The 22,511-nt window shown below is 44.8% G+C and overlaps 1 protein-coding gene and 2 long non-coding RNA genes across 3 annotated transcripts; 2 read left to right on the forward strand and 1 right to left on the reverse strand.

Moving 5' to 3' along the window:
- Window positions 1-4,090: 4,090 nt before the first annotated feature.
- LOC136351655 (uncharacterized) lies at window positions 4,091-7,192 on the forward strand. Its single transcript, XR_010734832.1, has 2 exons — window positions 4,091-4,409; window positions 6,679-7,192. It is a non-coding gene; the product is annotated as an uncharacterized lncRNA (long non-coding RNA).
- A 2,682-nt stretch (window positions 7,193-9,874) lies between these two features.
- On the forward strand, window positions 9,875-12,141 carry LOC136351916 (uncharacterized). The gene is made up of 3 exons (XR_010735204.1): window positions 9,875-10,386; window positions 10,707-10,772; window positions 11,904-12,141. It is a non-coding gene; the product is annotated as an uncharacterized lncRNA (long non-coding RNA).
- Window positions 12,142-19,836: 7,695 nt separating this feature from the next.
- LOC4346419 (myricetin 3-O-rhamnoside 1,2-glucosyltransferase UGT709G2) lies at window positions 19,837-21,740 on the reverse strand. The gene has a single exon (XM_015755932.3). It carries the CDS (start codon window positions 21,723-21,725, stop codon window positions 20,211-20,213), a length of 1,515 nt encoding a protein of 504 aa, XP_015611418.1. The 5' UTR covers window positions 21,726-21,740; the 3' UTR covers window positions 19,837-20,210.
- Window positions 21,741-22,511: the final 771 nt, after the last annotated feature.

The following is a 22,511-nucleotide window of genomic DNA, read 5'->3' on the forward strand; positions in this document are numbered from 1 at the left end:
CATGATTAACTTTCTTAGAGCTTCTCCTAACTTCCGCCGACCTATGCTCATGCAAGGTTACCTTCTGTATCAGATGCGATAAGCTATCAAAGTCTTCGAACGAGAATTTCTCCCTGATTGAAGGAATCATACCCTGGAAGGCCAAATCAGCTAACTAAGCATCAGTCAAACTCAAGCTAAAGCATTTGTTCCTCATCTCCCTGAACCTCTGAATATACTCGTGCACGGGTTCATCATGCCGCTGCTTGATCGCTGTCAAGTCGGACAACTTCATCTCATGAACCCCACTGTAGAAATAGCTGTAAAATTGCTTCTCCAAATCGGCCCAACTATTGATCAACCCGTATGGCAAAGAAGAAAACCAAGTAAAAGCTGATCCAGACAGAGATAACCGGAATAACCTAACTTTCAAAGCGTCTACAGCCGATGCTTCACCGCACTGAGCAAGGAATCGGCTGATGTGCTCATAAGTCGACACGCCCTCTTGTCCCGAAAACTTGGAGAAATCTGGAACTTTAAACCGATTGGGGAGAGGGACTCTTTCAAACCACTCAGGATAAGGCTGCCGATACAAGCTTCCAGTCTCTTTTGGTTTAAGCCCAAATTGTTCTCTCATTACATCGGCAATCACATCGACCCACGGTCGTTGCTGAGCTGCTCCTTGTGGCTGTTGTTGCATAGACTCGAACTGACCATACTGAGATGCGAACTAGGGCTGAGCCAATCCCCCTGGCTGATATTGGGCTTGCGGGGAAGGAGGCTGATATTGATAGCTCAAGTTACCCCCTTGGTAATTATGAAGATTCGGCTGGATGTTGCGCACCAAGTGCTCAGGAACCATCTAAGGTATCATTGTGCCGTCCGGCTGTGCATGGTGAACCAAATGTTCTGGGATGACCTAATTTACAAACTGCTGCACAGGCTGACCACCAGGTACTACGAACCTGGCCGATGCATTCACTGACCCCGGGTGCTGAATCGGCTGAACGATCTGCTGTCTCAACGGAGTCTGTTGGATCGGCTGCTGAGGCTGCTGCCTTGGTGGCGTCTGCTGAACCGGCTGCAGAGGTTGTTGCCTTGGTGGTGTTTGCTGAGCTGGTTGTATGACCTGTTGTTGGATTGGCTGTACAACCAGCTGGATTGGTGGTGCCTGCTGAATTGGCTGCTGCTGCACTGGATCAACAATAGGTGGAGGTGGTAGAAACATGGCAGCAACCTGATTTTTGGTTAGCCGATTCGTAGCCTGCCCGCCATGTTGTGGTTGTTCCCTTGTTAACAACCGAGGGTTCACCGGCTGTCCTGGCGACATAGCTAGTATAGCAGGCAAAGGAGTCGACGCTGGCGCCGTCGGCTGAGTTGTGGGCGCAACAGAGGGAACTGCTTGAACAGACGGCTGAACATCGGTGATCAAAGATTGATAACTTGGGAAGACACCTCCCTGCAAGTAAACTGGGCCTGCAGGATGCTCAGCTATCGAACCACCGGCTATTGTCTTCATCATGTTTGACAATGTGTTGACTAATACCCCAGACTGATTGATCAAAGCATGATGCACAGCGTAATCAACCCGATCTTGGAAGTTATTGAAAAAATCTTGTGCTAGTTCACTATTCTGGTCAAGATTTCCTCCTTGTGGCTCCTGAGCACCATCACCTTGAACGCCACGAACTCCTTGAGAATTGTCGCCATGATCGCTCGGGGAGCCGTCGGTAGCACCTTTAGTACTCGGCTGACCCGAGCCGCCTGGAGCTTGTTTCACTTCTCCATCTTTAGAAGAGCCGGTCCCAGGACTATCAGCAACCACTTTTATTTTATACTTCTGAACAAGTGCCCCCTTGCGGGTTTGCATAAATGAGTTCAGGAACTGATCCCGTGCCTGCTGCAGGGTTGCTTCAACTCCGCCTTCTGCTCAGGCGTGAATTTCTCTGGATCGATCGGCATGACGTTGTCATAAATGATGTCAGTCAATCCCTGCTTCAACGCCTTGCCTTTAACGGAACCTGGGCTAGATGGTGGTGGTGGCTGTTTCTCGGCCATGAGGAAGAACTGACGTCTGACTTCTTACAGGTCCCACCAGGCGTGCCAAAAGCGTGTTGACTGAAAACACGTGGCCTGGGAGATCTGCTTAACTCCAGTGCAGGTCCAAAGCTCGCCTTCGGATGTGTTAGCGTGCCAGTTGATTTGATCCTGTAATCAACAAGAAATAAAAGCAAAGAAATCGTGGTTAAATCTATAAATGAAAGCCGATCGGCCAGATGCCGATGACATATCATTTATCTTTAAGCCGATGTCATCTGTGTATCGATCGGCAGTCATGAATAAGTAAAGAAGAACTAAATCTACTCGATAGGCTGTAGATATTAACGATATATACTCCTTATATTGATATATACTTAAATCAAGTGATTGGGATAGATCGGTCATCATGCCGAGACAGTATAAATCACTTAGATCGAAATATATATCAATAACAGGACTATATATGTTTATAGCGTAGCCGATCAGATAGATCTAGCATGTATCGGCTAATACTCCGATACTACTCCATATTAGGATATTAAAGCAAGAATAATATATCGAGCAAGAGCCTAATATACTTAGACACAGCAATATCTTGATATAAAGGGCAGATTTAACATGTCAATGAAGCACATAGAACAAATAAAGTTAAATCAGATACGATCGGCTGAAACTCCGATGCTATTCTAATCGGCAACTAGAAGGCAGGCTAGAGATCGATATTCTAAGCACGACTTAATAGGTCAAACTCAACTGATACAGCATTAAGTATGAAAAAAAGAACGATATCTAGACAATTAAGCCGCTAGAAGTTTCATAGAATGGTAGATATCTCATATAATCTAGATCAACATCAAGATCTAACCTAATCGGCTGCTTTTTGTATGCAGATGTTAGTCAATAATAGATTAGGTGGCAATATTGCTATAGATTATGTAAGATATATGATAACTTGATGAATTATATAAACAAGATTAGAGTATCATAAAGATGGAAGCACTAATCCTAAGAACACAATCCGTCATAACGAATTTTACCTCTTGTTGAAGATCGAAATCGATGCAGCTCAACCCGAAAGCAAGAACTCGTCGAAACAAAACTAAAGCAAAAGGGTGGCGATGCGCCGAGATTGTATTGAATGTGTGTGTTGTAAATTACATAGGGCTCGGGTCTATTTATACACAAGAATTACAAGATATGCCCATACCGGACACGACTATTATCTCTAACAAACTCTAAGATACCATAAGTCTTTGCGGCAGACTTTTGCCCACATTTATCTATAAGGAATTTACATAAGATATCCTAATTAATAGATACAATTGCCTTCCCAGGACTCCATCCGTGCGTGGCAACCATCTTGAAGTACATTAACTCGAACCCGATGTCGCGCACAAGTTGTATTGTCGGAATCGGCCGTATCGGCTTACTTAGCCCGACTCAGACCCAGCCGATCCTAATCATAGCCGATCTGGACTCCAGCCGATTCCTGCTGTTTCCGAACTCGATCTCCGCCTCCGACTTCGCTTTGATCCAATCTTCTTTCCTGACACAGATGTTACCAAATTTGGTCGTTAACAGTCGCCCAACGCCGACACTGCTCATCCCCGGCCGCCGCCGACGCTTCTCGTCCCCGGCCGGCCGCCGCCCATCCTCGCCCGGCGCCGCTCCTCTCCTCGCCGAGCCACCGGTGCTGCTCCTCCTCCGCTGCCGCTCCTCCTGGCCACACTCCTCCCGCCGCTGCTCCTCCTCTACCTCCGCTGTCGTTGCTCCTCTCTCCAGCACTGTTTCCCCCGCGCCTCACCTCTCTTCGGCACCGTCTCCCCAGCGCCACCGCCGGCTTCATGCTGCTCTGAGCAGCAACACCATGACATGACATGTGGGGTCTACTAAGTGCTTTTCCAAAAGCCACCTGCGTGTAACCAAATGAGCTTTTGGCTTCCTCGCAACTACTTTTCCAAAGCTACTTTTCAAAAAGTCACAGCTCACAGCTGCTTTTTCAAAAGCCACAGCCCAACCAAACATACCCTTAATCAGATGGTGGCGATAGAACTTCTGTCTTTCTAGAAGGCCAGGGATTGCTGAAGAAGTCTTGAAGCACTTAAAACTCAAATCCAGCAAAAGCAAAATCAATGCTTCATTGTTTAGAGGCCACAGCCTCCAATCCAGACCGCCAAGGGAATGTCCACTTGAGAGAAGCAAGCTGCTGTCAAACAAGTGCCGCCTAGATCGGAGAATGGAGACGCCATGGAAGATATTTGCTACATGCACCAGCACCGAGGCGTCCGCCAACTGTGTCACCTTCATAGCATAGCAGCAGCCTGCCACCGACACCTGCAGCCGACGCCTACGATCGCCGCCCCCTCTCACTACATGAGATCTTACGATAGGTAACGTTTCATTTATGTCACAAAAACAGAAAAAAATTTCACGTTTTGAAATCAATGGCGTTCACGTGACGAAGTTTCGTTCATCACCTATTATGCGTCTCTAATCATGCTCTATGACGAAAATATATTTCTTTCGTCATAGATCTAGTGACGATCCTACTTTTGTCATTAACTTTATGATGCTTATTTTCGTCATTATCTAGTCTAAAAAAGTCACAAAATGTCTTATGGCACATCAAGATCCATGTAGTAAACATCCTATTTATGGCCTAAGCCCAATTGCAAGCCCAATTAAATTTAGACCTAGCCCATCTAATGTGTAGCACTATACTCACTATTTTCAGCCCAATTATATTATATCCAAATAAAAAGTGGGTCAAGCCCATTTCAAAAGCCCATATAGACCGAAACAATATACCAATAACCCATATAACAAACCCATGCATCTCAATTGATTGCCCAATTAACAATCAATACATCACAAGCCCACTTAACATCCAATATAGCACATGTCGTCACCACACAGGTTCACTCATAGATCACAATATGTTCATATACATCAGTACATTGACCATAGCAAAATAAATAAGTTTAGTACATACATCTTCACCAAATCCAGCCACAAAAGCAAACTAGGTTAAGTTAAAGCAATTCTACCAAACACTAGATAGAAACATGAGGCCGTACATCACTGACCAAATCCATATAGTCCAACCACAATTAACTGAACAAAATAGGTAACATGTCCAAAACTCCAAATAGTTCAAAATTCACTGAAGTCACATGTCCAAAGCATACCAGCCTGCGGAATAGGGACCAGCCTACTCCAGCCAATGCAGCCGGGCGCTGATCGGTAAAGGCCACAAGTAGCCACCACCGTCAACGCACGGAGCAGGATGGGGAGCCCGCAGCAGTGGCCAGCGCTGCCGCCGACGCCACCACAAGGAGACATCACCACCCTTCGGTTCTTCAACAAATCTTCTGATCTCACAGCTCCACCGCCACCTGCTATCACCGCCGCCATCCACTCCTGCATCCATGGCTCCTCACCAGCAAAACACTCATACGAGACAGACCCGAACCACAGGAAAGACCTGACAACCAAACTACGAGCCTAGCTACACTATACTAGTAGGGTAGATGGCCGGACCCCTCCTCCAACACTCACCGATGGTGAACCGCCGGAATCAGGGGAAGAGGGGCCAGGAAACAGGAGAGAAAGGAAACTACTGTAGCAAGGGGAGGGGAAAGAAGACTCGGCAACCTCTCGCCAGATTTGACGCATACTGCTCCCTTCTATTAGATTTGCTCAGCAGTGGATCCAGAAAAAAATGTGATCTTGGAGCTGGGACAAGGCAAAAAAAAAAACAATCACGTGCAAAGGTAAGTTACACAAGTAGCTGGAAAGCTTAAACCAATCTTAAAGTAAATCCACACATGAGTATCCATATACTCAGTCATAAATATTAACATTTGAAATAAGATTTGATCAAATCTTTAATCAAATATTATTAGAAACATGAATTTTAGTACATGTGATTCCAATCATGAATTTCATATTAGAAATTTATAAAACCTAGTAAGTATATATTTTTATGAGATTGTACAATAGTTTTTTTAATTAGGCTAATTTATGCATACCTTTTTTTTTAAAAAAAACTAAGCATTTGAGAAATTATTTATGGTCGAAATTTAAATCGTTGACCAAAATTTATCCTAAGCATCAATAATACTCTCTCTCCATTTTTATTATGAGGCGTATTTTATTTCATTAGGATAAGGTTTGACTAATAATTGTCCACCTAATATAAATAGTTATGTGATAAAGGCATAATCACATGTAAGTAATTTTAAATACAAATATAATAAAATCATTTTTATCATAAAAAAGTATGTTCTGATAGATAATTGTTGGTTAAATTTTTGTTCTAACGAAATAAAATACATCTTATATTTCTCAATAGAGGGAGAGTAAGGTATAGACACAAATTAAAACAACGCCAACATGCACTGGCGTATACAAGGGGTGGTCCGGGTGGTCCCCGGACCACCCAAAAATTCATCCGCTCAAGGCCCATTTTGTGACTAATTGTTGATTTTAAAACGTTTATGAGACACTTACTAATATAATGATCTAATTTTGTTAATTTTATACTTGTACTGTATATTTGTAATATATTTGTAATGTTACATTTATGATATTGAAAAGTTTATATAAAATTGGACCACCCATACCTAAAATCCTAGATACGCCGTTGCCAACATGTAGGTCCACCAATGCCGCCACGCACCAGCTGCATCGGGGGTTCGATAGCAAAGGTACAGAGGCGCTGCATGGCTGGAGGAGTTGAGCAAGGGATGGAGAGGGAGATAGGGGATGGAGGGTGGCCAGGTACGCAGACGGGGACGACGATTGGCCATACACGGGCGTAGATCGATGGGCGACAGCGAACTACTCCGTCATTGCTATTGATTGGGAACAGAGCAAAAGAAGGGAATGACCGAATAGTGAACAAATGAACAAGTAGAGGAATCGGACCTCTATCTCCCAGTGTCACACCGTGATTTTCTTTTATGGATTTAAAAATCATTTACTATTATTAATAAAATTCATATTAAAAAGTAAACCAATTTACAAGTGAAGTTAATGTGGGCAATAAAGTTTGTTTAATAAATCATGGCTAGGAATATTTGTCTTGTATTCTCCATGTCCTAAGGTACTCCCTGGAATTTTTAGAACTTAATGTCTAATTTTAATAGCACACAGTTCATTTCAGTAATTATTTGATTCTTTTTGGTGAAGCACTTATTTAAACTAGGTGAAACCACGCGCGTTGCTTTGGGAGTTTACTATGAAAACAATAACTAAAAATAATATGTAAGATAGCTTAAACAACATATGCTTACATAAATATGAGCTTACATAAATTGATGTATGTTGGGGGAAGGATTCCAACCCTTATGTTACCCTCCCCCCCCTCCCACCCCCGCTCGCGGTCACCCGAGGGGACTAGGGCCTCCGCTTCGGAGGCTCCAGCCACAGGCTTGCAGAGTCTGCCTCCGCATGTAAGGCCATCATCAGAAGCCCAACAGAGTTGGTTCGCATGGATACGGCAACTGGCGCTGGAGGTCTCGGAGCCAACTCAAGGGCTCCGGAGCTCTCACCAGGGCTCCAAAGCCAAAGCCTAGGATGAATCCCAAAAAGGAGCATGGGGTGCCGTTAAAGCGCACTACTCACCCGCCAACCACCGCTGACGTCATGACACGGTTGGCGATGTGAAGGCTAGAGCTGGCTATTACCCGGGTAAAAGCCAGCACAGTGATGGCACCATGCCACCTCCTTAATGGGCTCAGCTGTCCCTTGTCCCTGTGGATTTTACCTATAACCCATTGGCTGGCTCACTAGTCCACCACCATAGATCAGCTAGGATTATAGGGATAACATTGTAACTTCCTTTGTATGCTACTAAGTATAAATATGTAAATGCAACCCTCGGAAGGGAGGAGGAATCGAAGAATTCACAGAAACACTAGCGTAACACTTGTTTGTTCTGTTCCAACAATGTGAATTAAATTTAAATAGTATATATAATGATGATTCAAATATTAGGTATGTAGGATATTATAAAAATGATGGATGAAATTTTATGTGAATTATGTGGGATGATTTAACATGCTTGTATTTTAAATCTCTAAAATTTAATAAATTATAAAATTATATATAATTTTGCATGATGCTTAAATGTAATAACTGTTAGTGGATGATGATGTGGCATCTTTACATGTTAAGCTTTAGTATTTAGTGCGTTATAACTTTATTGTAAGAGAGGATTGGAAAACCAATTAAAATCCCCGCATTGCCCTTGGGTCATTTCCGACCACTCCTACTTCCAACCTACTCTCTCCTTGGGCGAAGTCTGTTCTTCCTCCCTACCACTTTACTCGGGCCACCATCCTGTTCTCCCCACGATGCACCACTTTCACAGCCCAACTCTTCGGTCTCGACTTCCTCTCATCCCCACCGCTGGCCCGCCCCCGCGTGTAGCCTATCTCGCGAGGTCTGGATCAGCTCCTCCTTCCTCCTCTCGCTGATAGGTGGGATGGGACCACACCTATCACCTTAGTCTCCTACCTCCGCCCGGGAACCGCAAGGCACGTACACCACGTCATCGTGCTCCCGCTCCCGCCCTTGCTAGTCAAATGTGTTGGACCGGATCTCTTCCACCACTTCCACCTTCACCTAATCCTCTTGAAAAAGTCGACGCCAATTGAGCTCCCCTTCGCCAAGATCACCGCCCCTATCCGCCGTCATTTACCGCCTTTCCCCAGCCTCCCCACCATCTCCTCGAGCCATTAAAAGACCCCTCGTGCCTCCCTCTTCCTTGTCCCCCACATCTCCAAGCCCTTCGCGCCCCCAAACCCCTCCCCATTGCTCCACCCATGCTCCGTCGTCCGTCACCGCTCTAGCCGCTTGCCACCGGCAAGGGGAGCCATGTCAAGTCATGTCTTCGCCAGCGTCGGCTTTGCTGCCCACTCGAAGATTGAGCTCGCCAGAGCTGTCCCAGCTCGAGGTGAGCTCTGCCGCATACTGCCCCCTCCGGTCGCCCTTCTTCGTCGTTCCTATGCACCCCGAGCCTCCTTAACCCCTTCTATACCTTCTCCCGGTTCCACGGACAAGAGGCCTCCGCTTTCTTAGAGCATGTATGATAAGCCATCGTGGACTGGCGATAAGGAGGCCATGTCGACTACAGTGATGAGTTGGAAGAGAGAGGGGGGTGAGCCGACGACTATCCTGTCACGTCCTGATTTTCGTTTCAGGATTTATAAATTATTTAATAAATTATTATTAGAATTTATATTAAATGTTCATTAATTTACAAGTGAAGTTAAATGTGGGAAATAAAATTTCCTAAATATAAAGCATGGATGGATTTAATTTTTATTAAATCCTCCATGGTTAATTATACTCTCTGGAATTTTCTCGGATTTTTCGGAGCTCAATTCTTAATTTTAATCATACAAAGAACATTTCAGTAATTATCCATATATTAAATTAATCATTAAATGGTCTGATTATAACTTTTTTAAATACTTTGAGGGTCCAAGTATTTTCAATATTTTTCTTGAAATTATTTGAGCAATATAAGTATTTTTAACAATTCAAGGATCATTTCAGTGATTAATTTAATTGGAAAAGTAATTAAAATTCACCTTTTCCTTTTCGGGCCGAATTAGGAAAAGTCGTCTCACTCTCGGCCCAGTCTCCTCTCAGCCTGCAGTCCTTTCCCTCTCTTTCCCGAAGTCTGCTTTTTTCCCTCCTTTAATCAGTCCTTGGAAGTAGAAGCCCAGCCGAAAGTCTAATTTGTCTCCCCGTTACTGTTCATCTTCAAGCTTGGACAGAAGCCCGAGCTGCCGTCCTGTACCTGTGCAGCCGCCGCTTCCTCCACCAAATCCGCCGCATCCCGTGCTCCGTTTGCAAAATTAGTTGAGGGGAAATATTCCTCTTATCCTCTTCTATTCTTTCCCCCAAGAATCGGACTTTATCCCGAAGAAATCAACGCGAAATCGAATTCGTTTTCGAGTTTATCTCTCCAACTAACCCTCGGATTTTCCGGCTCAAATCCTCTCGTTTGGAGTCCGATCTCTCTAATATAAGACATAAATAGCATCCCATTGGCGTCCTCTTTCGTTTGCCCCAACTCCCGAGCCTTCTCGTCCCCCGTAGCGCCGCCGCCACGCTGTCCAAGCCGCCGCCGCCGCCGGACGACGTCCAGCCGCGCCGCGCCGTCGCGTTAGCAGTCGCCGCCGCTTCCCGTCGCCGCCATTAGGTGCGCACGGAGGCGGGGAACCTCGGCCGCCCCCTCACCGCCGTTCCCGGTCACCGGAGAGCCGCCGCCGCCGACGACCCGAGCCGTGCCGCCGCTAGAGCTCGCCGCCGGCCACCATTCGTCGTCATCCATCGCGTTTGCTAGTACCGGTGAGTTCGTGTCGTCGTCCTCTACGTGTAGATGCCTTTAGATAGCCCTGCCGACCTCTCTATCGCCGGCGAGGTCGTCGCCCGTGTCATGCCGGCGATGATGACGTCAGCATGACGTCATATTTCCTTTTTCCAGTTTTTTTTCTAGATGCAAATAGATTAAAACTTCAGAAATTCATAACTAATTCATCGTTACTCCGATTCGAGTGGTTCAAGTTGCTAAATTCATCTAAAATCGAGATCTACATGTTAAAAATATCCACATATACTGTTTATGCTTGTTTTTATACTGTTTTGTTGATTTTGTTCTTTCGCTTTAGTTTCCGACGTTCCGGAGGAGAGCCTTTTCGTTGAGAAAGGTTCAGAAGCGTTTAATGAAGCTCAAGGCAAGTCACACAGATCCCAAATGACCCTTTGAGCATGTTGAACCCGTTTAAAGCTAATGTTTTATTTCAACTTATGCATTATTTTCGAATGTCATCGGGTGGTGAGCCTTTCCCAATTAATTATTGGCCGAAGATGACTTTATTTTCTTATGGGTTATAATTCGATTAGCTAGAACCTTATATATTAGTTTGGTTCAGCTAAATGCTATATATATATATATATATATATATATAATTGCTTAGCCATGCTTAGAAACATTAGCTCATTAATGGGGTGAATCATATTACATTATTACTTATGGTTAGATTTAAATGTAGCTCACGATGGTTAATCGTGTTATGATAATTAATTGATAATTAAAACTTGGCAATGGTGGGTTGTGAGCATATGGTTTTGAATGTCGTGCTCATGGCAATTAAGGACCGGTTCGCGAGCTACTGTTGTGAAACATTAACCGTACCAACCACAAGCCAGCGTGGGCAACGGCTTTATCTTTTGTATAGCATGGTTCATTACGGGGTGCCAGACTGAGAAGCGGCGAGAAGTCCGTGGGGGTCGCAGGGGAGTCCATGCCTCTGATTTTTGAGGGGGTGATTATGATCCAGGAATGGTGCACTGTGGTGAGTTGTGTTGTGCGAAGGGTATTGTCACGATTTCCCCCTTTGTAGTGCCGTGGTGGTACTTCGGGGCATGGCAACATGTGTGGAATCGTGTCTTGTGGGTACAGTGGTACACCTCTGGCCAGAGTAAAACTATTCGAATAGCCGTGCCCGCGGTTATGGGCGGGTTGAGCAATGTTTTTCGTGATTAGTCTCACACCTCTCACAAATAATTATTGATGCAATAACTGGTAATAATTTGTTTAGCTCTTGGTTTAGAGTTAGATCTGTACAGCCGGGTATGGTTGTTCAGGATGGTTGGGCCTGTGCAGCATTGGGGTGCTGTTCAGTGATTAAAATTGATGATTAATTACTCTACTGTTTTATTTCTCTTAAATATTTGCTAAATGCTGCTTTTGCAAATGAGCCTATATTATGCCATCCTTTGGTATCCTTGTGCACTTGCATATTTGCTGTGTGGCTTGTTGAGTATGTCATATGCTCATTCTTGCAATAATCAATCAACCTCAGTTGAAGAGAAAGGATCCAGAAGGAGCTGACGTTTGGCTTATACCCTAGTTGAGCTGCCTGTGGGAGTGGAGCTGAAGCCATCGCTAGACCGTTATTTCGTTGATGTTTTTCTTTTCTTTTGTAAGTATGTAACGTTATTATTATGATGGATTTGTATATTAAATTGTCAGTTTGTGTACCTCGGCTGATTCCTGGACGATGATTTTATGCACAAATTAGTTTGGAAATTACTAGTGAATTTCCGGGCGTGACATATCCTATTGCCCAGCTACAGCATAGCTTCCCATATGAAGACATTGATGAGGAGAGGAGCTTAAGATTGTCGTGGGTTCATCATCATATCCTTGCTTACTCGCTACCGTCTCACCATTGCTTAGCTTGCTCTAGGCCTCCAACCAGCGGACTCACTTGCGACTGCTTCCTAGCTTGTCACGTAAAGCTCAAGGTTGTCGGTGATGATGATTGAAGGAGCTCAAGGATATGCCGCCATGGCGGTGATAGGAGGTGCCGCAGGATGGCGTGGCATGCAAGAACTCGGGAGGCGGTCTACGATAAGCTCAAGAGCAAGCTTGGCCTGCCGGCTGCTGCTTGTGTTCATACAAAAAACAAAGGAAGAAGATGGGAGAGAACATAGAAGAGATCAGAAAGCAATGGATGGCGCATGGTGGCTGGTGCGACAGAGAAAGTGATAAGGTAGAGAGAGAAGGTTTCGTGTGCTTTTGTCACAATTAGTTATTCTCTTATACAATTTGGTGGGCCATCCTACTATAGCTAAGTTATTGTATTTGATGGCTCTATTGCAGGCTTTAGATGACCTGGATACTACTATCGCTAGTAATTGGCTGTATTATTAGACTTGCTCTAACGGTTGGGCTTGGCTTTCTTACGTGATTTCAAGGGGAAGCACTCGGCTTATTTTTACGGCTGGACCTAGCTAAATTGGTTTGGACGAGGGGAGGGGGGTTCCTCTATTTGGGCCTAGGGGGTGCCTCCATGGTAGAGATATGGGGATAACAAGATGGAGCCAGGCTAGGTCCGGTTGCTCCTTTTTTTTTCTTTTCTTCATTGTTTGCAATATATTGATTTCACTCTATCCCCATCCCCAGATCCCAAATCAATCATCTCCAAATCGTCTCAAATCGATTATCACCTCCCAATCCTCAAATCGATCATCTCCAAATACATCACAAAATCTTTAAAAAAATTAGATCACAAGTTCTACAAAATTCAACACAAATACATCACATATTCACATCACACACATATCAAATACATCTCAGATCCAAATCACAAATTCTAAATAAAAAAGGAAAGAAACTGCCACGCAGGCCGAATCACGTCTGGATACGTGTAGGCCGCCGCCTCGCCGCCCGCCGCGCAGGCCGCCTGCCGCACGAGGCCACCACCGCCGCGTGCTCTTATTGACGTAAAACACGAGGCCTGGGAGATCTGCTTAACTCCAGGGCAGGTCCAAAACTCGCCTTCGGGTATGCTAGTGTGCCAGTTGATTTGATCTTGTAATCAACAAGAAACAAAGACAAAGAAACCGCGGTTAAACCCATCAACGATAGCAGATTGGCTAAGTGCCGATGACATATCATTTATCTTTGAGTCGATGTCATATATGTATCGATCAACAATCATGAATAAGTAAGAAGGAACTAAATCTACTCGATCAGCTGTAGATATTAACAATATATACTGCTTATATCGATATATACTTAAATCAAGTGATTGGGATAGATCGGTCGTCATGCCGGGATAGTATAAATCACTTAGATCGAAATATATATTAATAATAGGACTATATATGTTCATAGCATAGCCGATCAGATAGATCTAGCATGTATCGGCTAATACTCCGATACCACTCTATATTAAGATATTAAAGTAAGTAGAATATATCAAACAAAGGCCTAATATACTTAAATGCAATGAGATCTTAACATAAAGGGCAGATTTAACATATCAACGAAGCATATAGAGTAAATGTAGTTAAATCAGGTAAGATCGGCTGAAACCCTGATACTACCCTAATCGGCAACCAAGAAGCAGGCTAGAGATTGAGATTCTAATCACGACTTATAAGATCAAACTCAACTGATGCAGCTAGAAGTATGAAAAGAAGGACAATATCTAGACAATCAAGCCATTGGAAGTTTCATAGAGTGGTGGATACCCTATATAATCTAAGTCAACATCGATATCTAACCTAATCGGCTACCCTCTACCGATAGATGTTAGCCGATTGTAGATTATATAGCGATATTGCCAGAGATTATGTAAGATATATGATAACTCGACGAATTACATAAACAAGATTAGAGTATCATAAAGATGGAAGCACTAATCCCGAGAACGCAAGCCGCCATAACAAGTTTTACCTCTTATTGAAGATCAAAACCGATGCAGCTCAATCCGAAAGCAAGAACTCGTTGAAACAAAACGAAAGTAAAAGGGTGGCGATGCGCCAAGATTGTATTGAACGTGTGTTAATTGATTACATGGGGTTCGGGGTCTATTTATACCCAAGAATTACACAACATGTCCATATCGGACACGACTCTTATCTCTAACAAACTCTAAGATACCATAAGTCTTTGCGGCAGACTTTTGCCCAAACATATCTCTAAGGAAATTACATAAAATATCCTAATTAATAGATACAATTGCCTTCTCAGGACTCTATCCACGTGCGGCAATCATCATGAAGCTCATCAACTTAAACCGACAACGTTTGCTATGTCATATTGTCGGATTCAGCTCAATCGGCTAACCTTGTCCGACTCGAACTCTGCCGATCTTAGCCGTAGCCGATTCGAACTTCAGCCGATCTTACTCTGTTCCCCGATCGATTTCCATCTCGACTTCTACTTTGATTCCATCTCCATCTCCGATACTTAGATTACCAATTTTGGTCGTTAACAACTCTCTGAAGTGGGGTGTGGGGAGGAGGGGGGAGAGGAGAAGGAGAGGAAGAGATAGGGTGAGTGAGGAGATGAGGATGGGAGTTAAAGGAGAGGAGGAGGAGAGATAGAACCGGGAGGGAGGAGGAGATCTGATCCGCGCGCACGCCTAGATCTCCGCGTATGCCGATCTTTTTTCCTGGTTGGTGTTACCAACCGGAACTACAAATGGATCTTTAGTCACTAACCGGGACTAAAGAAAATATAGGGGTCTGACACTGCCTGCCATCTTTTAAACCCAGACTAAAAATGATATTTAGTCCCAGTTGATGTTACCAACCGGGACTAAAGATCAAAAAATACTTCTGAGCGGTTTTTAATACAACCGGGACTATTGTGAAATTTGGCTGACCGACCAAAGATGGTTTCTCCAGTAGTGTAGAGCGGTTGGACCGGAGCTACAATGCCAGTCAGACCGTCGGTGCTAGTGCAGGCAAACCGACGTTTACACATCGGTCAGACCAATCTCCATCCAAGTTTGAGGGTTTTTTTATTTTGGAAATTGATTTTGATTTTCGATGTTTCTACCGATCTCTTTCTCTGATAGGCTTGGTTGTTGTGTTAGTGACTTCGGGTGAAAAACGAATTCGTCTACAGCACCGGTTTGTTGTTGAGGTAATGCTGTACCTGGACTCCTCAACTAACTTTGCACACAGATTGGCAGCAAACGCTAGTTTTTGTTGGGGTGTCTCTTCCGGTCACTAATAGAAAAAGCATTTTCCCCAATGTAGGGGTCTTATTTTCGCAGGCGGATATGACTCTTGGAGCCAAATGACCGCCTACAAAAATATAAATCGGGATGAAATTCGCTGGCGGACCACTTAAGCGACGCTTGCGAAAATAGATTTTCGCAGACGCACCTTACGTGGTCCGCCTGCAAAAATAGTACCTACCAAAAAAAATCAGTCATCCTTATCCTCTCCACCATCCTTATCCTCTCCTCTCTACCATTCATTTCCCTCCCCCTCCTATCTCTCTCTCTTTGACACACACTTAGAAAAATAGCCGGCTAGCTCCCTCCTTTCCCACGTCCGCCCGCCGCCAGCTCCCTCCACGACGACGTCCGCGCGCCGAAGCCTCCCTCCTCGCCATCGGCGGGCTCCCTCCTCGACGACGACGACGACCGCGACGCCGCCGGCTCCCTCCTCGCTGCCGACGGCTCCCTCCGCTCCAGATCCGCGCGCCGCCGGCTCCCTCCGACGCCGGCCACGACGACAATGACGACCGTGACGCCACCGGCTCCCTCCTCTCCCACGTGCGCACGCCGCCGGCCACGACGAGCGACGACGACGGCTCTAGATCCGCGCGCCGCCGGCTCTCCTCGTCAACGCGACGACAACGACGAAGACGGCGCCGACGGCAGCGGACGGAGGGGAGCCCTAGCCGGCGGCGGCCGTGGTGAGGCCGGCGGCGGCGTCCCGTGGTTTTTTTTATTTTTCTGAGATGATTTTCGCAGGCGGGCCACAGGTCCACCTGCGAAAATGGTCTGTTTTCACAGGCGAGATGGTAGTGGCGGTCCTCTCCCCCGCCTGTGAAAATGGTTTTGGGCCGCCTGCAAAAATCTTATTTCTAGGAGTGAGTGAAGCACAGGATTAATGTAACTTATAGCACTACAACAACTCTTGGATGAAATTTTGGATACTTGTGGCACGCTTTTCGAACTGCTAAACGGTGCGTTTCGTGCGAAAACTTTCGATATGAAAGTTGCTCTAAAATATCAGATTAATCCATTTTTCAAGTTTGTAATAATTAAAACTCAATTAATCGCACGTTATTACCATCTTGTTTTCCATGAAACACTTAATCTTTATCTTCATCTTTATCTTCAGGAGATTCAAGCACCACCTACGTACCTAAAAACTGAAGCATAGTAGTGACACCCTAAAAGTGATGGGCATTTGCGGCGCGTCACTGTTGACAAACCCAGTGATGGGCCATAGGGATGCCTTTCACTTTTGATGCCTTCAATATGTCTGTTAAGTCTATTATCGCAAGGCGCCAAAGCATCACGGATATAATAGTCTGGTAACGAGTGCAAAAATATAGAGCGCTCCCACATCATTTTCTCTAAAAATGAGCAAGTTGGCATTTAAGGCCATCCACTTGAATTTCGTGCAAATGGACATATTTTCTCCAAATTAGAGGTGAACCAAGAAGCGAAAAAAAAATAGAGCAGTAAATTTTTTTAAAATCATGGCTTGGTGTAGACGGTGTTGGGTTAGGATGATACAACGCCAGTATCCGTGTGGCCATACCTGCACGTACGCCAAATTTTAGACCTATGTTGATACATTTAACAAGTTTACTGATTTGAAGTTGTATTTTTAAATTTACTAGAAAAATACCCGTATGTTGCAACGGGTTAAAGAAATTTTAATCTTACATATTACTTAAGTCCGTTGGATATCCTACTCTAGAAAGTAAGCTCAAGGTTGACAAGAAGGAGCTAACCATCATTTGCTCGATGAAAATAGGAGCCTTGCTATGATTTTTGCATGCATTCACAACCTATACGTATGAATGCATTTATAAAGCCAGTTAGACAAATAGGTCTTTCTTGTTATGATGGATATAGAGATATCAATTTTACGTGAAAATCCTTATGAAAAAAAATCATGTGCATCGACCGGCAATAATTAGTATGGAGGAGTTAGATATAAATGTAAGAGATATATTGAGCTGTGGCATCATTTTTCGCGCAGCATAAAAGAGATATATAAAGGAAAATCTAGGAGTCCTAATATGCAAATACTCAAAGTCCTAATATGCAAATACTCAAAGTCCTATTAGGAAACTGTAATACAAAGTCCTATTAGCCAACTAATAACCCGAATATATTGTATGCTCAAATTCGGATCACATATTTAACGATCTTCATCTTCATCTTAAGATGAATCTTCTCTTGTAGTATAAAAATTTTCAATCTCCAAACAACCTCATAATGTGCCTAAATCATTGTGCGCCAAATAGTCACTTGGATTATAAAACCGTACTTCAAACTTACTATTAGGAATAATAGTGAATCTGTTGGTATAAGCATGTGTGAACCTAGAAGAGACGCGATACTCTAGGTGGAAAAACGAAGTATTTTGATCTGCATAAAAACCTCCTAGTAAACTGGCATGTGAGCGTAGCAAAAACTGAACCTAACTTACCAAACAGAACCAAAGCAGTGCAGATGAATTGATTCCCTGTTCCCTGTTACGAAGGTGCACGAAGCGACAATCTGAAAACCTCCTGGTGCACAAGCTTGGGTGCGCTAAAAATTAACCACTGTACAAGTGACAGAGGCAGCAAATTAATTTTTCTTGGCCTTCTCAGGAACCGTGCGAGCCGATGGATTGGTCTCTGCTTGCTTTTCCACTGCCGATGCGTGCCCATGGCTGTTTCTTGCCCCTGGACTGAAACGGTTTAATCCATATGCAGTGGTCGACATGGAAAGGACAGGCATGGCAAATCGGCCATGAATATGTGGCGTCGCGCGATGTAAATAGGAATCGGACGCAGCGACGTATGAAAATTGTGGCAAAAATACCTTTAATTTTTATAATAGGTAAAGATAAAGATGATCTATATAACACCCAAATAAAAGACCATATATATTATTGAACTTATTTACTCAAGATCTAATTTGCTTATAGCTTAACACGTACATGATCACCAATTCTAAATACAGAATTGAGATGATTACTAGCTAGATGAATTGAAGCCATAAATCGATATTTGGTTTTTGTTCTTTCGATTCTTTGTTTCCTTCTTCTTCGTCTTCTTAGTTGGTATTTTATATCTTACTTTGTTTCTTGTTAGGATAGGAAACTGGTGAGATTTTAATCTTATCCTAACTAACCAGTATTAGCCGATAAAATCAGCCAACACATATGAGCATTTTATTTTATTTTTTCCACTACCGTCCTTTCCACACACAATAATGAGTATTTCAAATTTTATCAAGTTGAACCTTTTAAGTTTGATTAAGTTTATATAAGAGCATATAGTACACCAACAACATCGAATACATATATAGTGAAAACATATCTAGATCGTGAAGGATTTAATGATTCTTTTATACTAATTTGGTCAAATTCAGAAAGTTTGAGTTCAAGAAAAATGTATAAATGCTAGTATGTGAAACAAAGGGTGTATTTATGAGTCGTCGTAGTTATAAAAGTTTCACTGTTACTTCCTCCGTTTCATAATGTAAGACTTTTTAGCATTGCCCAGATACATATAGATGTTAATGGATCTAAACACAAATCCATTAACATCTATATGTATCTGGGCAATGCTAAAAAGTTTTACATTGTGAAACGGAGGAAATAGCTTGGAATTTAGGCTTTTAATTAGCTGTTACTGTATTTTGAAAGTTCGGTGAATATACTTTAGCAAATCTGAAAAAAAAAACACACATGTGTGCATGCGAGGGCAGGGAGCAAGAATCCAAATGGTTTAATTGATAGAAGAGCATATCTTCACACACATTTTTTTTTAAAAAAAAGAGAATAAAAATCCCAGCCTCTACATCATAAATGTGATGCAATGCTATGCCTTGCTACTTATTATAGCATTGTACTTCCCCCGTTTCACAATGTAAGTCATTCTAGCATTTCTCATATTTATATTGATGTTAATTAATGAATCTAGATAGATGTATTTTTCACGTTCATATTGATTTTATATCTATCTAGATTAATTAATATCAATATTAATGTGGAAAATGCTAAAATGATTTACATTGTGAAACGGAGGGAGTAGTATACTTGTAGTTTACCGCACATATAATAAAGCAGTAAATGATCATACGAAGAACTTCACACACAGTAAAAGACCAAATTAGCTTCAGAGACCGCACTACTAGAATACCATGCCACCCACAAGATGAGCCCAAGGCTGATATTGATTGTGGAGATTATGGGTACCCCATACCCATATGGCGTGATTATCCGACTGGTTATAAGGGATAACTTATATCTATGAAATATGTAACGGATCATGACTTGGGTATTACGTTTCCCTATATATTATGGAACGGCCTAAAGTCCTGGTTTGATAAGATTCTAAAGTAGATTTAGGAAACCGATACCGTATTGGTTAAGGTTTCTATCTTGTAATCCTGCCCCCATCCTATATAAGGTGGGCAGGAGACCCTTTAGGGGGCATGAGACAACTAGATCGTCAGATCTATAATTCACCCGGCGGATTCAAATCTCCGAACAGGAGTAGGGTATTACCTCTCATCGAGAGGGCCTGAACCTGTCTAAATCCTTTGTCTCCGCATCCATTCACTTTTAGGTCTCGTGCGCTACCCCATTTTATTATTGCGGAATTCATATTTCGACACTGATCAAGTGAGAAGTGAAACCGCGGGCGATGAATTCTCGTCGGCGTCTCTAGATCGAACATGCACGGCGCTGAGCTCGTTGATGAAGCCGACGAGGCGCTGCAGCTCGGAGGACGACGAGCCACCGGCGGCGACGTCCAGCCTAAGCTGGCGTGCCATGGCCTGTGCCGACGCCCTGATCTCGGGGGACTCCATGGCCTCCCTCACCATCCTCTCCACGACGGCCCTGTCGCACACGTCCTTCATGTCCAGCCCCGTCTTCCAGACGGCGGCCACGAAGCGGCTGACCACCGGCTGGTCGGCGAAGAAGGGCCAGCACACCACCGGCACGCCCTCCACGGCGGCCTCCAGCATCGAGTTCCAACCGCCGTGCATCAGGAAGCACCCCACCGCGCGGTGCCGCAGCACGTAGTGCACGTCACGGGGCACCCACTCCACCACCAGCGCCCTCTCACCGGCTGCCTCCACCGCCTCTTGGAGCACCGCCGACGAGCTGGCCACCATATCTGGCTGGAGCACGAACAGGAAGGCGTAGCCGGCGGCGACGAGGCCGTGGAGGAACTCGGCCAGCTGCTCGCTGGAGAGGACCGTGAGGCTCCCTAGGTTTACGTACACCACAGACCGGTCGTCCTGGCCGTCCAGCCACGCCTTGCAGCCGTAGTCGTCGTCGTCCTCGTCGTCGTCCTCGTGTTTTTCTAGTGCAATGGTATTGGTGGCGACCCTTGCATGGAGCGGTCCCACGGCGAAGACGTCGCGCATGTGCGGCGCGATGCGTGCGATTGCCGGGCCCTCCATGGACGCGGCGGTGTTGAGTATCAGCGCGCGTGAGTTGCGGCAGTGGGCGGCGGTGTCGGCGACGGTCAGCAGCACGGGGACGGGATCGGCTTCTTCTGCGCCGACGTCGTCTTGTTTCGTCGGCACTACACGCGGGAGGTCTCGCCGGCGTAGGAGCCCCTCCATCCCTGGGACGCCGCGCACCTGCTCGTCGGAAGGGACGGGGGTCTCGCCGAGCTCGAGGAGCCTGGGCACGGACAGATACGCCAGGAAGGCGAACGCGCTTTCCGTACGGAACGCGAGGGCCGGGACGCCGATCTCCTCGGCCACCGTGATGGCGAACGGCATGACGCCGTCGACGACGACGCAGGTCACCGGTGGCGGAGCGTCGTCGAGGGAGTCGGGGCGGGAGCGGGAGGACTCGGTAAGCAGCAGGGCGCGGTACGCGGCGCTGCTGGCCGTGCGCATGGAGTCCAGGAGCTCGATGAGGCCGCCGACGGCGCGGGGGTGGTCGTCGGGTAGGCCATCGGGGATGGACAGCAGACGGAGACGGGTTGGGTGATGGGGTCGAGCGAAGCGGTGGCGGAGGTTGTGGTCGGTGTGGAGGAAGGTGACGTGGAGGCCGGCGTCGAGGAGGGCGGAGGCGAGGTGGAGCATGGGGTTGATGTGGCCTTGCTGTGGCCACGGGAAGAGGAGCACATGCGCCTGCGCCTGCGCCTCCATCTCCATCTGCATCTCATCCATGCGGTCGTCCGTCTCGGGGTCGGGGAGCCAACATACTAGTACTACTTATATATACTAACTTCATATTCGTAAAGAAAGTCGTTTATAACAATGTTAAGTTATATCTTAGAAATATAAATCATTAATAACTCTCGAGTTGTTGAGTTTAAAAATATAAAAATTATATGAATAAATTTGTCTTGAAAAATACTTTCATAAAATTATGCATATCACTTTTCAATAAATATTTTTATAGAAATAAGAAGTTAAAGTTATGTTTTGGAAACCGTGTTGCTATCAAAAACAACTTTCTTTACAAGTATGAAAGTAGCATAGTCGATCGCCATGACGTAACGCCACAACCGTCTAGCATCGTCAATGCGTATTTACTAGTGATTGTGGCTTGTCAGCTTCCTCTGTAGGTAGATCCATAGCCTTGGCCCAAGGTCCATTTTGTTTTTCGTTGCAACATAAACAAACATACTTATAGCATTTTTATGGTGAATGTTATTGTTAAAATTGGCCGTGCATGGACTGCTCATCGTCTTTCCTTCTCAGTTGATTCAGGCTGCTCCAACATTTTGTAATGGCAAACCACTACCAATTCTACACGGGTATTACAGTTTTAGTTTCGACGGTTTATTTGTTTGTGATTAGCTTTCTTTTTTTTTCCATACTGGAAGCACCAAGCTAGGAGCCAAAAATGTGCTCTTATGCAGTTGTTCGCTCTACTAATTGATGGTGGTTGCCTGCCTACCATTGTCTTGCATTCAAATGAGGTCTATCAGTAAATAAGTGTCTTTGATC

This window comes from Oryza sativa, chromosome 9 (assembly GCF_034140825.1).
Source record: "Oryza sativa Japonica Group chromosome 9, ASM3414082v1".
NCBI classification, from domain to species: Eukaryota; Viridiplantae; Streptophyta; class Magnoliopsida; order Poales; family Poaceae; genus Oryza; species Oryza sativa.

Excerpts from the sequence above, each read along its gene's own strand:
- LOC4346419 (XM_015755932.3), bottom strand. The coding sequence starts at position 21,725 with ATGGATGAGATGCAGATGGAGATGGAGGCGCAGGCGCAGGCGCATGTG.